The 22,141-nt window shown below is 38.7% G+C and overlaps 1 protein-coding gene across 1 annotated transcript; it reads right to left on the bottom strand.

Annotated features, from left to right (window-relative positions):
- Positions 1-1,607: 1,607 nt before the first annotated feature.
- On the bottom strand, positions 1,608-19,753 carry tapt1b (transmembrane anterior posterior transformation 1b). The gene is made up of 14 exons (XM_012869802.3): positions 19,576-19,753; positions 17,701-17,831; positions 17,505-17,623; positions 15,700-15,862; positions 15,462-15,597; positions 14,544-14,641; positions 14,374-14,443; positions 14,128-14,208; positions 13,835-13,944; positions 10,612-10,671; positions 7,521-7,589; positions 7,356-7,432; positions 7,097-7,269; positions 1,608-4,958 (listed from the first exon to the last, which is right to left on the bottom strand). Exons 1-14 carry the CDS (start codon positions 19,751-19,753, stop codon positions 4,705-4,707), a joined length of 1,719 nt encoding a protein of 572 aa, XP_012725256.2. The 3' UTR covers positions 1,608-4,704.
- Between the last annotated feature and the right edge of the window lie 2,388 nt (positions 19,754-22,141).

Genomic DNA, 22,141 nt, shown 5'->3' with positions numbered 1-22,141 from the left:
GTGCTCGCTGGAAAACCCGAAGCGCTCATCTGCGGCGCGTGACCCCGACCACCTGTTCATGGGAAACAGCGCGTGCTCCCTTACAGATTCCCCCTGTCGGGGACTTTTAGTCACATTTTTCAGCTCATCGGACAAATCTAATGTGAAATAAAGATAATAAATAAAACATTTATTTTCAAAAATGTCTAACGGGAAAAACTAACAACGATAATCGTTTACTATTGCATATCGAGATATTTTCTTGCTATAGCAAATTTTTTATTTATTTTTTTGTACTTACTAAAGAAAAAAAGTACTGAACACAGGTCCAGATCTAAATAAATATATTTCTAAAGCCTACAATTTAATATAGCAAAATATTGTATTATTTATTGGAGTATTTATTGTGTTGATTTTTACTCCATAAACCGTGTCCATATAAAATGTTACTTTTTTTTTAGGATGCACAATTTGGTGTGGTTAATTTTATAATTTTTTTTTTTTTTGTAAAATAATGCAGACAGTCCAAAACGCCAGGAGAACTGCCGTTTTGGACAGATTCTAATGTATGGAAACAGAAAAGGATTTAATAATCTACTGCACCAGATTCAGAAAATTAAGAATGAGAAAATAAAGAAAATCCTTTTTAAGTTTTTTTCTTTTTCTGTTTCTTTTTGTTTAATTTTTGTAATTATTTTTCTGTTTCTTTTGTAGCACTAGTGGCCCTTTTTTTTTAGAATAGGCTGACAGGAAGAGGGGTTTGAGGTAAAGAACCTCAGGCTGAAATCGAACCCGGGTCGCCCACCTAAGGCCTCCATACATGGGTCGTATACACTACCCTATTGTCATCTATAAGGAGAACAGCACCCTAGTTATGGTTAAATTCCTGTCAGCATCTTTTAAATTAATAGTCTTCCTGTGGATTGACCATATAAAAATAAATTTCACCACCACAAATTTAGCTTGATCTAAAGACATGGTAAATTAAAACTTTTAATAAGCACTCTCAGTGTTTTGTGGAAAAAAACTTCTTCAATACTATAAGAGTGGATAGTTACCAAACGCCGGCCTGTTCGGAGGCAAAATCTACAAACAAGGGGAGGCTCAAGACCTTTGCACTTATATACATGCATTACATATTCTTGCTCGCCCAGCACAGGGCTGTTCTGTAAATAAAGCTGCTCAAAAGGATGATCGGTGACTGTAACCTGGTCTCTGAGCAGATGGTGACATCCAAGCCAAAGAAAGGTTGAGAAACACATGAGGCTCAGGTTCAGCAGAGGGGAAACCCAGACGGTCTGAGCTGCATCGCAGGACAGGCTGATAAGGCTTTGGGAAACATGACGATTATTTCTTCCAGCACAAAACTGGAACCTGAGGCTTCACCAGTTAAATCTGACTGTGAAATATGACAGGCAAGAACTTGATGTCTGCAGAAGCTGCAAAAAAAAAAAAAAAAACAGCTACTGGGAGTGTAAATATGTGATGACAGAGACCCTTCGGAGTCTGTGCAGGCAAACAGAGGGCCGCAGTGTTTCCGCCGTTCACAGAGACCGCAGTGACTCCTTTCACTGAAACGCCCACCCCTGTTCCCCATGCTTTCATTCATTCACATCACACCAGAAAAGGGTTGCAAAACAAGGTCTCAGTTTATTCTCCTCCTGTCATGAAAGGAGATGAACACATTAAAAAAAGATTTGAAACCTCGGGATGTCAGGTTCATACATGAAAAACAAGATCTGCCCACACACTGGAGATGACGCGTCACACCTTCATAAAGCTCCTGGCTTCTTTCACACGGATGCTCCTCTGCTGTTTTTGCCTGTGTTGACTGGCATTAAGCCTCATTGTTTGGACCTCTCATGCATATTTCTCGCTACTAAACTACTGGTTCAAAAAATTTCAGCTTCCAACTTGCGGAAAAACTGCCTCGATTATTGCTGCTTAACAAACATTACTAAAAAGCCAATTAAACGTGGCTGTAATGCCTACTTTATTGTTGTAAAAATGTGTTGCACTTTGGATAATTTCATGACTTTCTCTATTGTTTCATCACCCTGAGGGAGTTACTGACCCTAACTTTAGGGACTATGAAATTAAACCCCAGCCAAGCAATAATTTTAAATACATAATTGCAGTGCCTTGCAAAACAACTACTTCCTACCCACCTTTAGTTACACTGCAGCCACAAACTTCAGCGTGTTATATTTTGGATTTCATGCAAAAGACCAACACAGATTAGAGCATAATTGTGGAGTAGAATGAAAAACGTGACATGATTTTCAAATTGTTTCACATAGGAACCTCTGAAAAGTGTGGCGTGCGTTTCTATTCATAAAATCCAGGCAACCAGCTGCCTTTAGAAGTTACTATCAGTATAAATACGGTTGCTTGGTGAACATACAAAGCTTTGAATTTCTCACTAGACTCCTATCGTGGAAAGGAAGTCTTAACTGTAAGGACATTCAATCAGATCTGTGTTTATTGTGACGCTCCCCCTAACAATAAATACCCGTGTCACCAAACAACACAACCAGGTAACTTTCCATTCACAAATACCGTGTTAAACCTGGAAAGTTTCCATTCACCAAAAGTTCTGTGTGTGGCAACAGGGGACTTCTCTGTATAGACTTAAATAACAAAAACCAACACTTAAGATGACCTCCTACCTCCTTGCGCCAAGCAGAACTAAAGTTTTGCAGAACTCTTTTAGTCATACTGCGTAACAAAGAACATGAGAGGATGTAGGAACATTTGGTCACTACAGATTGACCTTTAAGGCACGCTCTAAACAAGTATATAAAGATTTCTATCAAAGCACAGAGTATGGCACAACTTTAACGACAATAATTAGGAAAGCAGCCAAGAGTCCCGTGGCGCCTCTGGGGGAGCTGCAGAGATCCACAGCTCGGGTGAAAGGATCTGTCGACAGAGCGTGTTGGCTAAACGAACCTTTTTGACTTACATGTAAAGCGCCATGCGTGAAGATTAACTCTGTGCATCACACTGAACACGGCGTCCACACTGTGAAATGTCCTGACAGGAAGAGTTTCTCCAGCAGGAACAAAGAAAGCTAGTTGAAGGGAGTTGAATGGAGATAAATGGAAAACATGTTGGAGGATGTAAAAGACCTGAAACTAAACCCTGCAGCGAGAGCTACAACGGAATGGTGCGGATCAAAGCTTATCCCTGGGTTAGAATGGCCTAGTCAAAGTCCAGACCTACATCAAATCATACATGGCAGAACTAGAAAACTGATATTTACAGAGTATGTCCATCCAGTCGGACTAAACTTCAGCTAATTTGCAAATCCGAAAAGGCTAAAAGTTTCAGTCTGAGTGTGCAAAGCTGCAGGAGATTTACCCCAAAAGACTTGCAGCTACAGCCGCACAGAAAGCTGGTTGTAGAAAAGTTTTACTCAGTGAGACTAAAAACAAATGAAAGCCACACTTTTCAGTTTAAAAAAAAAAAATAAAGACCTCGTATTCTTTTCATTTTACTTCACAATTGTGCACTAATTTGTTCCTCTGTCGCATAAAAAACACAAAAATCCAAGTCTGAGGTTGCAACATGACAAATGTAAAAAGATGAAAATGTATGCATAGTTTTGCAAGGCAGTGTAGCAGAAAGAGGCATTTCTTTTTTTTTTTTTTTAAGTTAACAAAGAAAACCTTAGACACGATATTTGGAATGAATCCTAGGTTTTGGTTGTCGGCTCGTCTGTTCGTCCAATGCAGGAAATGATGATATAATGCATGAGAGGAAACAGAAAGGCCTGCGGTGACTTCATGTAATCAACTGATTAACAGCAGATTTCACAGCAATTTGGGTCAACTGGTGCACAAATACCTACTGTAACGGGACACGTCTTCATTAATCAGAGCCAGCAAGCAACAACAGACATCAACTTCAACTCCACACCAGGATAAACAGGTTCAAATTCCCCTGGATCAAAGTACTGAACTACTTTTAACCTGCAGACATGAACTCTTTCCTCTCACCAGTAGCACACAGCATGAATTTCAGTCGGCGATCTAAGGATCAGTTCAAATAATCCAACGTACAAATGCTCAACGCTGTTGCTGCTGCCACGGTTGCCGGCGGCTTTATGTACAAATTAAGTTGACTGTGGAAACTGAAATGTCTGTGATCACCTGTAAATAAATACCAGCACCTTCACACAGTCCGCCCAGCGTTTTAAAAAGGGAATACCCACAAAAACAACTTCACACTGAGAATCAAGTGCAACTGACCGACTTAAATTTAGAAAAAAACATCCAACTTTTGCGATAAAAACATACTTTAAATAGTTGAATTTGTCAGATCTTCTGACAACTTTTGTTCCTGCTAAAAACACCTGTTTGTTCCGGGGATAATTGTGCTTTTTGAACACATAATCACACAGATCCGGCTGCAATGCGCCGACCATCAGATTTGATTTCCAATCTGCAGAGTTTGATTCCCTGCTCGCTCGCGGCCCCTCGTTTCCTCCCGGTCCCCGCAGACGAAGAAAACTCCTGCAGGACGATCTGGAAACATCTGACGCGGCCTCTGATGTAACAGCTTTATGCCTTGGCTGGGTTTTTCCCAGCAATAAATAAATAAATACTCCGAGAGTCAGGTGCATAAGTGCGAGTCAGGTCCGAGTAATGCTCTGTGACCCTCGTCAGGTCCCCCGGACCTCGCTGCGTTGTCAGGACACCAGCTGGTGGCTCCCTTCAGACCTCAGTCTATCCGGTTCCCGCAGATGGTGAACCGGTCTATCTCCAGCAAGTCTTTCTTGGGTGCTCTGTGCGTAAGTCCGTCTCCTTCCAGGCCTGCGTCAGTGTTTATGATCTTGTCCTCGTCTTCCTCGTCCGGTGTCGTCAGGAACGCGTCTGAGTCACTCTTTGGGATTGTGGAGGAGGCGCTCTCTGGTTTATCGGTGGGTAGAGAAATGCCCGATGCCAGTGATATTCCTGCTTTGTCCGACGTGGGCTCTGTTAAAGAAAACGCATCGAGAGTTTGTCAGCAGAGAAACACTGAGAGGGTGAAAATCCTTGTTTCCAACTGTTTGGTAAGGGAGATCTGACAAATCAGGCAAATTTATAACCACTTCTGCAAAAGATGTGTAAAACTTGAAACAAATTCAGATTTTATGGCAGTAGCTTCATCTCCCACTAAACAAACCTTAACTTTTAGTACATTTAAATGAGGGAAATCACTGTTAGTGGCACTGCTTTAACTCGGTTAAGTGTAGTTTATTTATATAGCGCCAATTCGTCTAAAGCAGGGGCGTCAAACTAATTTCTATATGGGGCCACTTTGGCATCATGAAGTCATTAAAAGGGCCGGTTGCATGTGTAGAGACGATACTTTTCATTTCATAATTTCATTCCAGTTCACATAGTAGTATACAAAATGCACAGTAGCATAAAAGTAGCACCCTTAGGCCCAGTTTATACAGTTTATCTGCAAAAAGAAGTTGATATTGGGGTGAGTTACACTTACAGGAGGCACAGTTTTAGACACTTTATGCACTTTAAAAGGATATATGCCTTTTTTTCTGGCTCTTTAGGGCCGGATAATTTACCTTGACGGGCCGGATTTGGCCCGCGGGCCTTGAGTTTGACACCTGTGGTCTAAAGGAACCTTACAAAAAAAGTTAACTCAGTTCACTCATGCAGACAGATTTTAAGTTATTTACATACCTTTCAGATTAATCCTAGCTATGGAACAAGATCAGTTTAATAATCAAATTGGTTTTAAAAGGTTTTTTTTTGCCTACTGAGACCCAGCAGAATGCATCGAGTCGCTGCTCCTGCATGTAGCTGGACAGTCGCTGGCACAACCACTGGTATGCCTAATAGGTCCTTTAAAATAAAGGACAGTGACATTTCTTTACCTTACGCTCTGCTTTTCAAAGTTCATACGAATATGCCAAAAATGTGACTTAGTTGTTTCCCTGGGGTACAGATATGACAAACATGGAGGCCCATATCATTTAGCCACCAGGCAACATAAAGGCTGACATTTATTTTATTGCTGAGAGAACTGCAGTTCTCCAACTTTGCAGCGAGGCGGACATCTTGGGCTCACTGAGTCTGCATGACAACCGCTGGATGTTATCCTCAGGGGTTGTGATGTTCTGGGGAATTATGTCAGAAAAAAAGGGGTTTTCTGTCCTAATCATCAAGTTATTTTGTCAGATGGACCAAGCTGGATCTCACAGGGGATCAAACTCTCCAGGTGTGTCGGGAATAAAACAAAAGATCAATAACTGGAAAATAACTTCATGGACTGTTAAGTACGATGGAGGACGTGTTATGCTGTGGGTCCGCTTCTTGGTTAAAGGCTTTGGAAAATACCAGAACGTTTTCAAGAAATCTGGTGGAATCTACCAGAAAACCTAAAGTGGGTTCCCACCACTGAGCTATATAATACACTGGAGTGCTGATTTTGCCGAAAAAAAGTCACTGACCGCCATCTTGCTACTCCCTACTCTCACAGAATCCCATAGGATTTGCTTGCAACAACAAGCAGTTTTCTGGCTGAGTGAAAACGTTTCACAAGTAATTCTACAGTCAGTGGATGTACTAACACTATCAACTACTAGGAAATTAGGTGCTGAAATATTTTACATGTTATTCATATTAAATATATATATATATGTATATATAAGTATGTGTATATGTATATATGTATACATATGTATACACATATGTAAATATATGTTTTTGTATATTGTTATTTAAATATTTAGAAATGTCAAATATATATATTTAAATGAATAAAATGCAAAATATTTCAGCACATGACTTTCTCAGTACTTGATAGTTTTAGAACATAACATAAAAGTATATGGCATTAGACATTTTAAAAGTCTTAAGCCCCCCCTGAACATGAGAAAATACTCGTTATTCGATGCTGTAGCACACATATTCCCTAGTTACTGGGGGAAATAGGGAGTACCAATATGGCGGCTGGTGGCTTCAAAGCGACTCGTTCAAACAGGATTTCGATGCTGCTGCTGCATTAAAATCTGAATATATTTCAAGGCTTTTTTTATACATCTTCACCATGTGTGCCACTAGTTTAAATGTGTCGGCTTTAGTATGTAACAGAGCCGCTGTGTGACCTTGTTGAGGTGCGGCGGGAGCGTTTTTGCCGCGGTTCGCCCTGGAGTTTGCACGGCTGGAGGCGACAGACGGAGGCGGGTCGAAGAGCTTTTCCTCCATCTTGGCCTCTTTGACAAACATGCAAGACGTCCCGAGCAGAACGATGCTGTTGAGCACCTTCAGCGTGATCATCCTGCTCGCAAGGACACAGAATGGGTGAACACAAAGGCAAACATTTACACTTAGGGAGAAAGGACGATTGTCATTGTTAGTAATTACCCCAGGTAAAACAGCAGCACACACATGAAGGAGAGCGAACCCTGGATCTTCACCGAACTCGTCACTACTCTGATAAGCTGAAACAGAAAAAAAAAAACAGCTGAAAACATGAAATAATACGAACATTTAATACGCTGTTACAAATGTTAAAATTGGATGACGGACCAGTAGAGCTAAAGGAAGCGGGATGAAGCCCATTCTTCTGGATACGGAGTCGCTGTAGTCGGTGTACGCCTGCAAGCATTTTAAGAACAGAAACATCAACTAAAAAGTATCATTTTCCTTCCTACACAGATTAAAAATCTAACTCGGTTTTGAGGGCAAGACATTTGATTAAGTACATAATGATTATATCTGCTATTAAAAACCTGTTATTTATATATGTTGAAGCTGTGGGTGTATTTAAACAGGATAATCTGTTGTATGCCCATAATCTAGAGTTTAAAACATTAATACGGCTTTTCATAGGTTTTGTTGGTACAATATCAATGATATTAATGTAGTTAGAAATATAAAGTGTAAAACATTAAGTCACAGTGCCTTACAAAAGTATTCATACACCTTGAGCTTTACCCTCTTGTTAAAAATTACAACCACACAGGTCAGTGCATTTCGTGGGAATTTATGTGACAGACCAACACCAGGTGGAGCCAGAAGAAGGAAAATGATAAATGGTGTGGATTTGTGCTCCGTCCTCCTACGTCAGTACTTTCTTGAACCACATTTCTCTGCAGAAACAGCGGCGGGTCTTTTGGAGGATGTTTTCTCTACAAGCTTTGCACATGTAGACACTGAATTCTCTGCATATTCTTCTGCAGGCAGCACAAACATGCTCTGATCCAGATCATAGAGAGCTGCTCTCCTACAGCTTTTAGAAGCATCCCTGCACCAACAAACCTGATTCAAATGGCTGAATTCCCCTCATCAGCATGACATTCAGCTCTGCAGAGGCCTGGTAACGAGCCATACATGTAAATCATTGCTCTGCCTGTATAGGCGCAGTCTAAAGCCCCATTTACACTACCCTTTTTTAACTGATCCTTACCGAGTTCAGACCGAGCTTGGATCAGTTAACCGTGCCGAGCTTGGTTCTTACGACCGTTTACACGTCATGCTAGCACGGTTCCTCGCCTCCTAGTGACGATCTGCGGTACTACTGCTCTCTAGGATTGAAGGAGGGACTCAAGCAAATAAAAAATGGCGGCGCCTGTAACATTCAGGACGTTATGTTTCGTTGTAATTGTGATATTTTGTTGTTTGCGGAGAGTCAGGCGAAGAAGGCAACCTTTGGTGAATTTACTTGACAGAGTCGGCTTTTGGGAAGTGGATAAGACAAACAAACGTCTAATCAGGGCTTACAGATGCAGGAAACAACGACAGATGTTGAAGTTCATCACTGCTAAGCAGAATCATCACTGGAAATCGTGTGGTACGGTAAGGAAGCTAGTATTATTATGAATGTCTGAAACCGCAAAATTAGTCAGCTGACTGTAAGGAGATGACGCGATCTGCTCATGCGCTCTTTGTTATCAGAGAACCAACCCAGAGAAAAACCGGGCTGAGCCCACCCATTGAACTGGTCTAGATTTAGCGCGGTCCAGTTGTGTCTGGCACGGTTCAGTTCAGTTTGCGATCCATTTACACTCGATAGTTATCTCAGTTACCGAGCTCGGACTGTTCTCGGCACAGTTAAAAAAAGGGGTAGTGTAAACGGGTCTTAAAGGAGAAATCAGGTCAACAAAGAAAAGTCAGTGGATCATTAGCTATACCTAAAACTAATACGTTTGTGGTGATTTAATGAATTTAGCGTTAATCAATAAGAAAATAAAAGCATAAATTGTCGTCTCCATCACTGTGCCTGGGGGCGGCCATTATTGCTCAAATATGGGCAGTAATGGCCGCCTGACATCACATCCTGTGACGTTATGTTGCGGTAAGGCACTGCGCTCTACTAATTCAATAGAAACTGTTGTACGCAGCTGCGATCAACAACAATTATTTCGGATTTCCAGAGGACTTCACCATTTAAATTTGCGAGAGCTATAGTTGAAGCAACAATGCCCACATGTATGGCAGTTTGATGTCCCAATACATCGGGTAAAAGTGAAAAAAACATTTTTTTCACCTTTCCGATTGATGATCCAACCACGGGTTTGTCGTACTTTAATGCTTATTTGTTGTCTTTTTATGTCTCTAAAATGTAAAATTAGTAATACTTTAAATTTAAATGCTTAATACCGTGTCTATCTTTGTTTAAGAGGCAAAAAAAACAATATTTCGGCATGAAAACAGGTATATATTTACAAGGGGACAAATAGGGCATTGGGACTGACGTCACAAACTGGGAGGAGGCAGTACTGTTCTTCACCAACATGGATGCCTACACTAAAGGACATTCAAATGAAAATTACTCTTAATTTAAAAAAATTATCATTTATTGAAAAGTATGTAATGATTTTATATTTAAAGTACTTTCAGCAGTTTGAATTCTGATTTTGACCGGACGTCTCCTTTAAGGCTCCATCTGAATACCCTTAATAATAGCTCCTAGCTCCTGCTCCTAGACCTTTCATGGGGTCAACAGTAAGAACTCTATCGTAGGGAGGTTAGGAGCTTCTGACTGCTGTGGTAAAGAGTCGGATTGAGAGCCTAAGAAACCTTTGGGGTCTTCAAAGACAGCTGGAATTATAAACTGACTGAATTACACACACAGGTAGACTGTCTACTAATCAGGTGACTGCAGAGAGCAAATGGTTGCAGAGGGTTTTCCTTTAGGATTATCAGACACTGAACACAAAATCACACCACACTTTTCAGATTTATATTTGGAACAAAACTGTTTTTTTTGTGTGTGTGTGGGGGAGGGGGAGTGTCCATGGGGTATGAATACCTTTACAAGGAAGTGTGAACTGTTTTGTTTAAAATTTTCCAGAACCAAGAGCAGCGAGAGAATGGGGATCCACATTTTACACTATGTGTGGCCACAATGTTGCGAATTTGCAAACTATCTATAGTAAAAGTTAGGCTTTTTAAAAATGAGTTCTGCAGAAATGCTATATTGGGGAATATTCTTACACCGCCCCCCAATTTACACTTCAATTACTCGCCAACTAGAACGGAGGAGTTGTTATCCCACTTCTGCACAAACACAATAGAATCCAAGAGGATTCATATGTCATGATAAATAATTGTTCTCCAGAGTTCGGTAAACACTTTGGTGCAAAGGCAGCCGAGATTTAAACGTTCCTTCACTCACGTTTTTCTGTCGACTGCTGACGAGGTCGAAGGCGAGGCTAGCTCTGTATTCTCCATACACCTGAGGACATATGCAGAGAGAAACAACATTTCTCAGCCAGGAAACCCCAAAAATAAAACAACCAAATGCACAGTTTAAGCAGGTGAGATAAGTTCTGTGTGATTAGATCTGACAGGGTGAAGATAATCGTGTTAATCCCTTCCTGTGGGACAGTTTTCTGTTAAGTAACGATGATTGTGACTCGTTGAGGGAGATTTTACAGAAACTGAACTCAGGGAAGAGGAAGGTGGCTCGGATGAAGGCTGGTTTCTGCATAATGTTAAAGTGGTCATGAGTAAGAGAGGCAAAAAATATGAGCTTTTAAAAATTAAATTAAAAAAAATCAAGTCAGTGGAAGAGGATAAAGAAAACAAGAAGAGATAAAACAAAATGATTCGTGTCAGGTTTATGTTTGGGAGTTTAACATAAATAAGCACCTTTAAGATATCACAACATTTTTAGGTGATTAGTGAGCTCACTGTTAAACCAACTAATTATCTCCAGATCTGGGTCATCGTTAGGTAACACTGAACGTTAACCTCCTAGCTGTTAACTAACAACACTCTAAAGTGAACAGGATGTGTTTGCACTAATATTTAACAGAATACAAGGTAATTAACAATTACTTTACACCAATTTTATTTAAATTACCAGTTGGTAATTGGTGCTAAAATATTGAAATATGAATATTTTTCAGCCAGAACCTTGCCTTTCAAACGGGAATTAAGTATGAGACTAAATGTGAGACAAAGCTTTGGTTGCCTGTAAAGTAAAGCTTTACATTCTGCACTATGGATGCAATTAAATTTGAATGTATCGAAGCTGAACATAAGCTTTTTTATTTAAATTATGGCCTATAAATTAAAGATCAGTGTGCTCAATATTCCTCAAGTGATTTAGCTGATCTTCAATTTTAAAGCTAAAAATTATGGATGAACCAATATAAAAATATGGGCCAATATCCATATTTAATCTTAATATTTCTCTTATGGCCGATAACCGACACTATGCACGGTTAACGTTTCTTTTCTGATTGAGTTAAACACCAAGGCTAACCCGCACTTCTCCAGAAACACGTACACAACTAGCAACAACATAGAAATAAGTTTTACTTTTGAGAACATTAAAAAGGACTAACATCGACCGATAACGACAGTAACAAATTCCCAAACGAGCTTCCCAACAGCTTCTGGAACCATCTTCCCAAAACCTAGACTAAAAAGTTGTGGATGATGCTAAAACGCCTGTGCCAGGAAACCAGTTTTAAATATTCAGATATAACTAAAGGAAAAGACTTGTGAATTTTCTGCAGCTAAGGAAGATTTAACCAAACCCCATCTGAGTGTAAATAATTACATTTTTTATAATCTGTCCAGCCTGAAGAATGAAAAATGGCTGAACATTCACATACATGCACATTTTGTTACTTTTATCCATTTTTTTCCTCTATAGTTTATATAGTTATACGTAATGTGTATGCCGTAAGTGCTTGAAATCAACGTTATAATTCTCATTGGCCAAAAAAAACTAATTATGAAAAGTGGAAAAGATTATTAAAATAACAAGACATTCCTGTTTATGATGAGTACATGTAAACTTTTAACTGCAAGTGTAAAAAACAACTTAAAGAGTAAAACGTTGATGGGTGCAGTGAGCTTCCCTGCAAAGAGTAAGATTATTGCTGACTGGAATTAAAAGCCGTGCTACTTTTGAGCGACAATGAGACCAAATGAGAGACATTCGCTAAGTGACAGCAGAGGAAAACGGAAAGAACAGCTTAATGCACGCCCTATTTAACTTTAAATAGCAAAATAGGACTTTTAGCATTAGGAGTATAATGGGGATCAAAACAAAATACTCCACAAATAAAACTCCTCTTCTGCTCAGATTACATAAAGAGCATTTCCATATTTCTTTTTTTTTTTTTGGGGGGGGGGGCATAAAACATAAGAACAAACCAAATAACTATTCTACTTCAAATCATTTAGTAAAGATTTTGGAAAATACTCAAAGATGGCAAACACTTAATATAATCAGCATTTTAGATAAAAAATTATGTAATAAATTCAGGCATTAACAAAACCAACAAAAGCAAAACAGTTTGATTGCCCAAACGGAATAGTCTTATCTGAGCTTAACTTCAAACAAAAGCCTGGAAATGTTTCTTTTTCATTTATTTTTGACGGCAAACTTCACTAGTAATTCTGTGTCAATGCGCACCTATATAGAGTAAGACTTTTATTTATTTTTTATCTTTTCCGTACGAGAACAAGCAGCACCATGGCAGGTTGACTGACTGACAGCTTCAGATGTGTTTATACTCTCCTTGGTGCAATTCTGACGTCACTTCCAGGTTTCTGGCTCAGTTCATAATGGCCGGATTCCTAATAGTCTGCTATCACAAATGTATTGGAGGGTTTTAGGAGGTTGTTGCGCAGCATGTGCGAGTTATGACGGCACCAATGTGTTATGCTAAGAATACGGCACGTTTTAGAAGAAAATGGTTGTTTACTTGTGTTTGACTTTAATTTGGCAGACACATAAACGAGCAATGGGTATAATTATCGTGCCAGAGCATCGGACAACAAAAACAGACAGTGAAGTTTAGCATTAAAAATAGACAATATGTACACAATATCGCCACTGCAAAGGACCATTCGGGCCATTACAAGTACCATGCCTGCCTAAATAATTTTCCTCTATGCCCTTCATGTCAACACCTGTGATTAGTGCAATTTACTGTGATTTTTCAAGCTGTATGCAAACGAAATTTCGTTTTGTACGCACTTTGTGCATACAAAACGACAAATAAAGCTGTCTAAAGTCTAAAGTCTAATCAGTGATGGCGGCTGAGGCGCTTTAGCTAAGAGATTGATGAGCACATCATGACATTGGAAAAGACAGATAGGAAAATGTTGGTTAATTCCAATTGATTCGTCACATTTTTTAATAAAAATCTTGTGTAATCTCGTGTTTTCTGAACATCATACAGTCCTTGTCACCAGATACAGAGGATGCAAAAGACAGCAGCTCCAGCAGCTGCCTGCAACGCTGTGACTCCGATCATAAAGATACCATTCACCAGCCCATTAACCTTTACACCAATCTGTTTTAAATCTGCTCCAAACGGAAATTCTTCTTCCAAGGTATGTCAAACGTTAAAAGTACCGACAAAGGGACTCACGTCAGCACTGATGTCGTTGAATTTGGTGATGAAGGCGTGCTTGACAATGTCCACGGCCACCTCTGAGGTTATGACCATGACTACGTCTGGGAAGAGGACCCAGAAGTGGTCTGAAACAGACACAGCAAAACCGCAATCAGCACAATGATTTATATCATCGTAGGTTTAAAGGAACAAAGCGACCAGGGTTGTGTAACGGCTAAACCACAATGAAAACAGGGAGCTATTGGTAAACATGAGGATTTAGTACATGCATTGTAATGTTGCGTGGATTCTTGGCTTGTATTATTTACCGGGATTCCATGAAAACTGCTCCATGTTTCTCAGACAGACGATGAGCAGGAGGATGTAGTTGGTGAACCTCTCCTTTATGTCTGTGGGAAACAAACAAATCAATCCTGGATTAACCTACTTTTTGCCTTCTGCCGCTGAGCTCGATCCCAGAAATTTACCTTGGATTAAATCAGGTTAAAGAGGCGAGGATAAAAATATCCCGAGTGTGTGATTTCGCGCGGAGGGTCCGATCACTTCCGACTTACCGCTGTTAGACATCTGGAAGAGGTTGTTCTTTTCAAACTTCTTAAACACACTTCCTTTGATTTCCACGAACTGAGAAACGCAAACAAAGCAGAACGTCAGTCATTCGGCTGCAGCAAGTTTTTAAAGAGTAAATATGGCGCAGGGGGGGAAAAAAATAAAATACACTCACATTGTTTGACATCATTATGGTGAGCAGAGACTTGTTATGGGAATTAAAGGCTACATTCAGTGTAGTGGCCTGAACCATGATAAGAAGAGCATGAAGGACTGGATGAACAAAAGTTGAGGAAAAACAGATTTTGGGGAAGAACACAAGAAAAATCATTCCAAAGGTCCAGTAGCAACAACAAACACATGTAAATACAACAGTTTGCTGTGAAATTAAGACAGATTCTTTAAAGGATTAGACGGATAGACAAACAGATAAACTAAAAAATGGGAGAACAGCTGGAGGACGGACGAGGAAATGGAAGGATGTATGAAGTTGTACTGATGATGGCTGGATAGGTAAAGAGATGGGGAACAAATTCTGGAAAAAACAATGTTTCCATATAGTTTTACTTTTCTAAAAGTATTCAGATGTGGAGATTGGGTGGTTGTCCAGATTACATAGACGTGTTTAAGGGGGACACGTCATGCAAAATCCACGTTTTAGCCCTTAAATACATTTTGTTATGCGCGTGGAATGTGTGCAGAAATTTTTAATGTAGTCTGTCCAGGTGCTGTGTAGATGTCTAATCTTTAGATTCTGTTTGAATCATATTTTTCACGTCGTTCAGTTTTTTTATTTACTCTATTATGTTTTTTAACAATCACATTTAAATATTTGCTGTGAAGCGGCAAAACAAGGTCATGGACTTCAACCAATTTCTACTGTGTATTTCTAAGTTGTTGTAGGTGTTGTAGTCTTTTTAGACAATATGGCCATTAAAAATTTAAAATTAGGCTTAATCTTCATTGTTTTAGAACATTTAAATTAATATTAATAACAATCGAGAAAGACTGCAGCCTGGCATATATCACTATTATTATGTCTGTTTTCCTCTCTACATTTTGGACCCTCAGAGGTCCATCCCAGTGAGGATACAGACGTAGAGCACAGCCATGAGGAAGTGAGGGATCACTCCTATGTGCGCTCTCTTCCTCTCCTTGGGCTCGGTTGCGGTCCAGTACAGGGCATCCAGGATATCTTGGCCAAACGAGGAGAAAAGGCGATCTGCAACCTGAAGGAAAGCACAGTGACTGAGTGGGTGGCTGACGTTACAGTAAAACCAGTTAAGAAATAAAAAAAAAAGAAACACCAGTATAAAACTATGCGTCTGTACCTCCAACATGTTGTAGATGATGTAGAGTTTGATGACGGATTGTCCCCGGATAAGGTGGTACATCATGGAATAATCCACGTAGCTCATCATTGAATAACACAACACCATGATGAAGCCCTTCAACACGTCACACACCTGGGCCGGCTGCAGCAAACGGGAGCCTCTGAAACCCGATAAAAGTGCAGAAAACGACATTTTAAGTGATAAAAACAAACACAGGGCCACAAAACGGTGGCTGCTCTCGTCCAATCAAACAGAACCTTGTCAAAAAAGGGCTATGCTGCCCTCTGGTGGTTAGAATCATTGTTGCACTGCATACAGACATCATTCACAAAACCTTTGTGGACTTTTGTTTACAACTATCAAATGTCTGTAAATAAAATTTGTGTTTGATATATATTTAGGCAAGAAATTGTTCTCTAGTAACTAGATTTAATCAGTCATATAAGATGTAGAAGAACGAAAACAAATTAATAATTTGTGATATTTTTTACAAATACTTTGCAAAACAACTATAACGTTCAACCAAGAGAAACAAGAATCTTTCCCAATAACTGCTAAGGATTGCAAATGCAGTGTCTTGCAAAAGAATTCAGAGCACTTACATTCTTCCACATGTGATCAAGTTATCGTCTCGAACGCCCAAATATTTTAATGAGATTTTATAAGCTAGACCAACACAAAGTAAAGACGACTGTTTAGAGCAGGGGTCCCCAACGTGGTGCCCGCCCTATCCACAACCAAAACTTTATTTTATCCTGTTACTCTTCTTGTTTAATCACACTTGCATTCATATAGATTTAAAAATGGCAATATCTACAACAAAGCTAGGGCTGAACAATTAATTGCATTTTCAATATAATCGCGATTTTAAAAAACGCAATTTCCAAATCGTAGAGGTCAGCAATTTTTGGCTATGTAACAATTAATGAATCAGACGCGTCCTTTAGGTGACGGTAAAATGTTTAAACTGAGAAGACAGTTGCAGCAGTGAGATAATCAAATTTTATTACTTGTTTTAGAGTTTATATAAATCGTGCATATCATTAAGTACTGGTCAAACTGTTTAATACATAGACTTACTTGTTGGTTGCACTTTATGTTCAACAAGGATTGATGTCCAAATCAATTAAAAGCTGTTCTCTTGAATAATATTCTGATCAATAGAAACATTAAAAGTTCTTGTTTTAAATAGTCCTTGTTTACAAACATCTTTATTTAGAAGCCATTTTTGTTGCTTGTGGTTAATGCAGAGAAAAGTCAAAATTGAAATTTTGGTTGAAATATATTGTAGGCAGAACGTGATCATTTCTGCACCAAGTTTAGATGCTGTGGGTCTTTTAGCAACTAATCCGCACGGCGAGGAAACAAATTGATTTGTTGTTTGTGTATGTTTAAAAAGACATGATAAATTAAACTGGGAAAAAAAATCAAAGAGACAGAACAGCTACTCAGAATTGTTAGAAAGATAGATGGAGTCTAACACAGGGCAGTCATGTGATTCATTCCTTTCACTTCACAACTATGCCTCATTTATATTGCATTAAATCCCAATAAAATGCATTTTAAGTGTGTGATTGTGACAGAATTTACGTGGGATAATTTCAAGTGGTATGAATAATTTGCAAGGGACTGAATTTAGCACCTTCTCTAAATTATACAACTGCAGACATACAATAATGACTCATTGCTTAATATTCTGTTTGTTTTTGCTCAACTACATGTGGTGTCAGATTAGTTTCTGCTTAAATTACCATTAATTAAATCAATTTAAAGTACTCTTTAAAGCTCAAAATTCAGGTTACCCGAGGCCGCAGCATGGCACAGTTAAGAGTCGCAGCAGGGCCAGAATCACCCGGAGGGGCAGCAGGGTGAACACGTAGAGAAACGTGTCCAGACAGAGGAAGAAGCCAAAAGTCATCAGCTGTAGAAAGACAAAAGGAAATGTGGTTATTTCTGATGAGAGCGATTCATTTCTCTGGTTCTTGTATGTTTGTTTACCTTCTCCAGCTCCTTGGGGATGCGGAGGCAGGTGTAAACCCTCTCTCGGCGCTCGGTGTATTTGGCCTCATTGTGCTCCAGAAAGTAGCCTCTTGTGAGCTCAGTGGTTATGAACCTGACTAGAGACAGGTCTGCAAGTAAATCAAAGAGAAAAAATAAATAAATAAAATAAAGGAAGAAAGAGGGACATTAGTGTTTTTTAAGTAACACCATAACCTGGTTAGATGAGACTTTACTTACTGATACAAATTACTACAGAAACACTAGAATATCAACAAGACACTGTCATGGTTTCATTTCAGCTCCGTCTAAATTAATTAAAGAGTTTGAAGTGAAGACCTTGCAGGCTAAGCCATATAAATATGGCTGGTCTTTCTCCAGGGTATGAAACCCGAATTCCCAAGTTATATGCAAACATTACATTCATCTGATTTATTCCAGGAGTGGTTTAACACAAGGAAGGCAACAGTTGTAGACCAGATCCTGGATATATCCGTGTGCTGCAGCTCTTGAAGCTCAGACTCCTGTTGCAGTCCTCACCGAAGCTCTGCTTCAAAAACATCTCAGGGCTGCAATTACTTGGTCACTTGTGTACCTTTTTCTACTTAACATTTTTTCCCTCCACTCAACTTTCCATTAACATGCCTAGATACAGCAGTCTGTGCACAGTAAAACGATTCAAGGGTATTTTACGTATTTATTTTTTCTATAAATGTAAAAACTGTTGTTTCTGTGTCTATGTATTTGGTTTGGTTTATTGGTAATGTATGTTTTATGCTGCTGTCTTGGCCAGATATGTTTGAACCTCAATGAGGTTTTTTCCTGGCTAAAAAAAGGATACTGCACTAGCAGACTGCTGGTCAAATGTCAAATCGGCAGTCTTCCCTGCGAGTGTGTCGGTCATATTGTTTCTGTATCAAAATGCCTTTTTTTTACCGGTTTTATGCAATAAAATATTGTTGTTAAAATCAAAATTAACAGATATAATTCTGCATGTTATGATTAAGCATAATAATAATAATAATAATAATAATAATAATAACTTTCTTTTTCGAATTCAGTTACTAGAATAAATTTACATTTCTATGAAAATCCAAATTATTGCAATGCATTGTGAGCATGCACACATGGGCTTTTGTGAGGATTTTCTGAACACCATGCATACAGTAGTTTTTGGACCATGTAAAGAAATAAAATATTTAAAAAAACACAGAGGTCTCTCTAGGGGAAAGCCCACAGACAAAACATGCCTGTCACCGCCTTGCTGTCCCAGATTACAACGTGTAATGTAAGGAATGCAGCAATTTAACGAAGCGGGTATGCAACCAGGGATGTTTGCCCTTTCCGTGACCTGGACACTTAAAATGCTTAAACAGCAGCACTGCTAATTATTTGTTGATTCATAAGATTTGCTGCTATAAATAATAATAAAAAAAAAATCACAAGTTTGCTTTAAGAAAGAAACATACTGTCAAACCTATATTGAACCATCTCACACGCCTAAGTGCAATCGCGCCTGCGCAATGTATCTACGTCTCGTTTAACGAGGACGCCAGCAGGCAGTCCTGCACATCTAACCCACATCTATCCACCGTGTTATCAGTAACAGCTGTGACAAACTGCATGACACAGTGTTTGCAAGAATGCGACATTCCTTTCTGATTGCAGCGTTGTTGTTGTTTAGGTCGATCTCAATGGTGTAAACACCAACAACTGCACAGGTTCACCTCACTGAAATTAATAGAAATTGCGAGGTAACGCAGTGCTACGGTCCGTAAGGCAAACCCTTGACTAAACATGTTGTGATAAATATAAACAATGAATCCTGCAGCGTGTTTGTTTGTGTGAAACTGTCGGAACCAGGCTGTTTCTCACCTGACAGGTTGCCTTTTTGGCCTCTAGCGCCGCCATTTTTGTCGTGAAACCCCAGTGAGTCATTAACTCCTTCTTTCTCCTTATTCTGCTCCGCTTTCGCGGCCCTGGTGTCCCTCTCCTTGTCCTCCTTCTCCTTTTCCTTCTCCTCTCCCAGACCTGTCGACAGCGAATCCGCCATCTTCGACAACACGGCCTCAGCTGCTGTCAGGGAGACTGCGCAACGCGCCGTGACGTCACCACGCACTGTACTGACCCCAATTCACCAGGAGGTGTCGCCAAAGTTTCTCAGATTCAACCTAAACGTTCAAAAATTAATGACTCCCCTGCTGTGGACCAATCCTGCCATTTAAAGAAAATACATCAACAATAAATATAATTAAATACATATAATTAAATAAACAAATAAAGCAAATAAATGTAGGCAGTACTTAAATTATACAATAAGACATAAATGTCTCCTTTAATTAGCTTCTTTATTTTTAACCTTTGCAATAAAATACCTTACACAATTATTATACTTTATGATTTTCAGCTTTATTAATTACTTATTTTTTTAATGTGTGTGTTTTTATCTTTTTTATACTTCCTTTTTATCCTATTTATTTCTTCAATTCCATTTATTTTTGCCTGTCCTTATCTGCTTGCATCATTATGTAAACGAGGAGGGGGTGATTATTAAGGGACAACTTATGTTGTTGGTTAGACCGAATAGCGGGAATCTATATGTTGCTGCCATTATTATTTCAATAGCTGCCACTACCGGCCACAGTCACAATGGCTACCTAGTTTTTTCACTGAGCTGAGGCATTTAACAACTTTATCCGAAAGCAGCCCTGTAATTCCTAGTTTCATTATTTGTCATGTGGACGCTCTAATAGAACGTGTATTTTAATTAGCAGCACACATAGTTGCAGATATTGGCAGTCTGCAGGTGGTGTGCCAAATTAGTACAGTGTAATACATTAAATCATGGAGTTCACCAAAGCAGAAAAAAATACAGTCAAATTGCAACAACAAAAAACTGCAAAACACGCATTTCTTTTTAAATACTTTGCATTTTCTTGTTTGTTCTTTTTATTTAAGGAGCAAGACAATCTTTGACCTGATAAGTGTAAAAAGAAAAATCAAGAATATAAAGGCAGCTATTCTTACAAAATCAAAAACAGCAAAAATATTGTGCAGCATTTGTGATGTATTATGGGACGGAAAGAAATAATGTAAAAAGTGTTTGCAATGTAATGTTAATATAATTCTGGGTAAATTTGCAGTTTGCAAATAATCTGTATTTCTTTTAGAAAGAGTCTATTTTGGAACATCTATATACTACATTGTAGTATATTATGTGTTAGAGAAATTGAAAATTATAAACTATCTTAATATTGTTTTAAAGTCATTAAATTGGATTTTTTGTTAACACAGTTACATTTGGTATTATTTCGTAACTCCGCCAGGTTGTTGGAGCGCCTCACTCCTTCTCAAAGGGTGAGCCCAGTGATCGTTCACAATGGAACTAATTTCAGCTGCTATGAGCCATTTCTCATGAGCATATGAGGGTCACAGTGTAGACAGGCTAATAAATTAAGATCTTAAATTAAGATTAAATTAAGATTATTAATTAAGTAATAAATAAATTAATTAATTAATTAAGAACAACAGACTGAAGCAGGGCTCAGGTCACTTCACAAGAGGTTGCAACTCTCTTGCTCTGGTGAGTAGCAGCATTCGGTTAATTTTATTTCAGAATGTTATACAAAAACAACTACTTTAAACATTCAGGGCCTTATTCTTTATGCTTTTAAGAGAATATACTTTAATTCCTTATTCAAATACTTAAAGTTGTACAAGTTTTCATTATTTCAGTGGCTGTCAAAAAATATCATAATGCTAACCATCCATCCATCCATTTTCTGACCCGCTTACAAGGGTTGAAATCTTCAATTTTGAAGTTGTAAAAACTAACAGAAAGGTCCAGAGAAGTTAGAAATCATCATGGGGAAGTCAGAGTTTGTTTTTTTATTTTAGGAACTTCAAAATCCAACATGGCTACATAGTGTTGACTGAACTAAACAAACAAAAAAATGGTTTGCTTCTTGAGTTCTTTCTCATTAAACACATTGTTGTTGTCTGTGAAAATTAACATTTATCTACCGTATCAATCAATCAATCACTCAAAGTTTATTTATATAGCACTTTTCAACAATCCATATGGTGCACAAAGTGCTTTACAAGCTAAAATACAAAAAGATGCTCAGATAAAATAGTTAAAATAAAGAAAACGCCAGGATAAAAAGAGATAAAAACAAAAAACTGCATTTAGCACAATTGAAAACAGTTTTAAGAGCTATATAGAAAAATAAAACCACAAAATAAGACACAAATCACTAGATTTCCGTGTCTCGTTTACACTATATGCTGGAGCTGCTGCCTGAAAACAGCCGGTGTCATGAATTGAGGGTTTAGGGGTTTAGGGAGGATTTTACGATAATAAAAGCAACTTACAGGGCACAAAACACGAAGAGAACAGGACACGAAGAACACAGGCAGAAATCAGGGAGTGAATTAACAA

The sequence above is a fragment of the Fundulus heteroclitus genome, chromosome 5, assembly GCF_011125445.2.
Source record: "Fundulus heteroclitus isolate FHET01 chromosome 5, MU-UCD_Fhet_4.1, whole genome shotgun sequence".
Lineage (NCBI taxonomy): Eukaryota > Metazoa > Chordata > Actinopteri > Cyprinodontiformes > Fundulidae > Fundulus > Fundulus heteroclitus.
The sequence above is the reverse complement of the archived record's forward strand: the minus strand, read 5'-3'. Positions and strand labels throughout refer to the sequence as shown.

Coding starts and splice junctions, on each gene's coding strand:
- tapt1b (XM_012869802.3), bottom strand. CDS start 19,753: ATGGCGGATTCGCTGTCGACAGGTCTGGGAGAGGAGAAGGAAAAGGAG. Junction 17,624..17,700: donor TCCCCAAGGAGCTGGAGAAG/GTAAACAAACAT, acceptor GTCTTTCTACAG/CTGATGACTTTTGGCTTCTT. Junction 10,672..13,834: donor TCAACGACATCAGTGCTGAC/GTGAGTCCCTTT, acceptor ATATGTCCTCAG/GTGTATGGAGAATACAGAGC.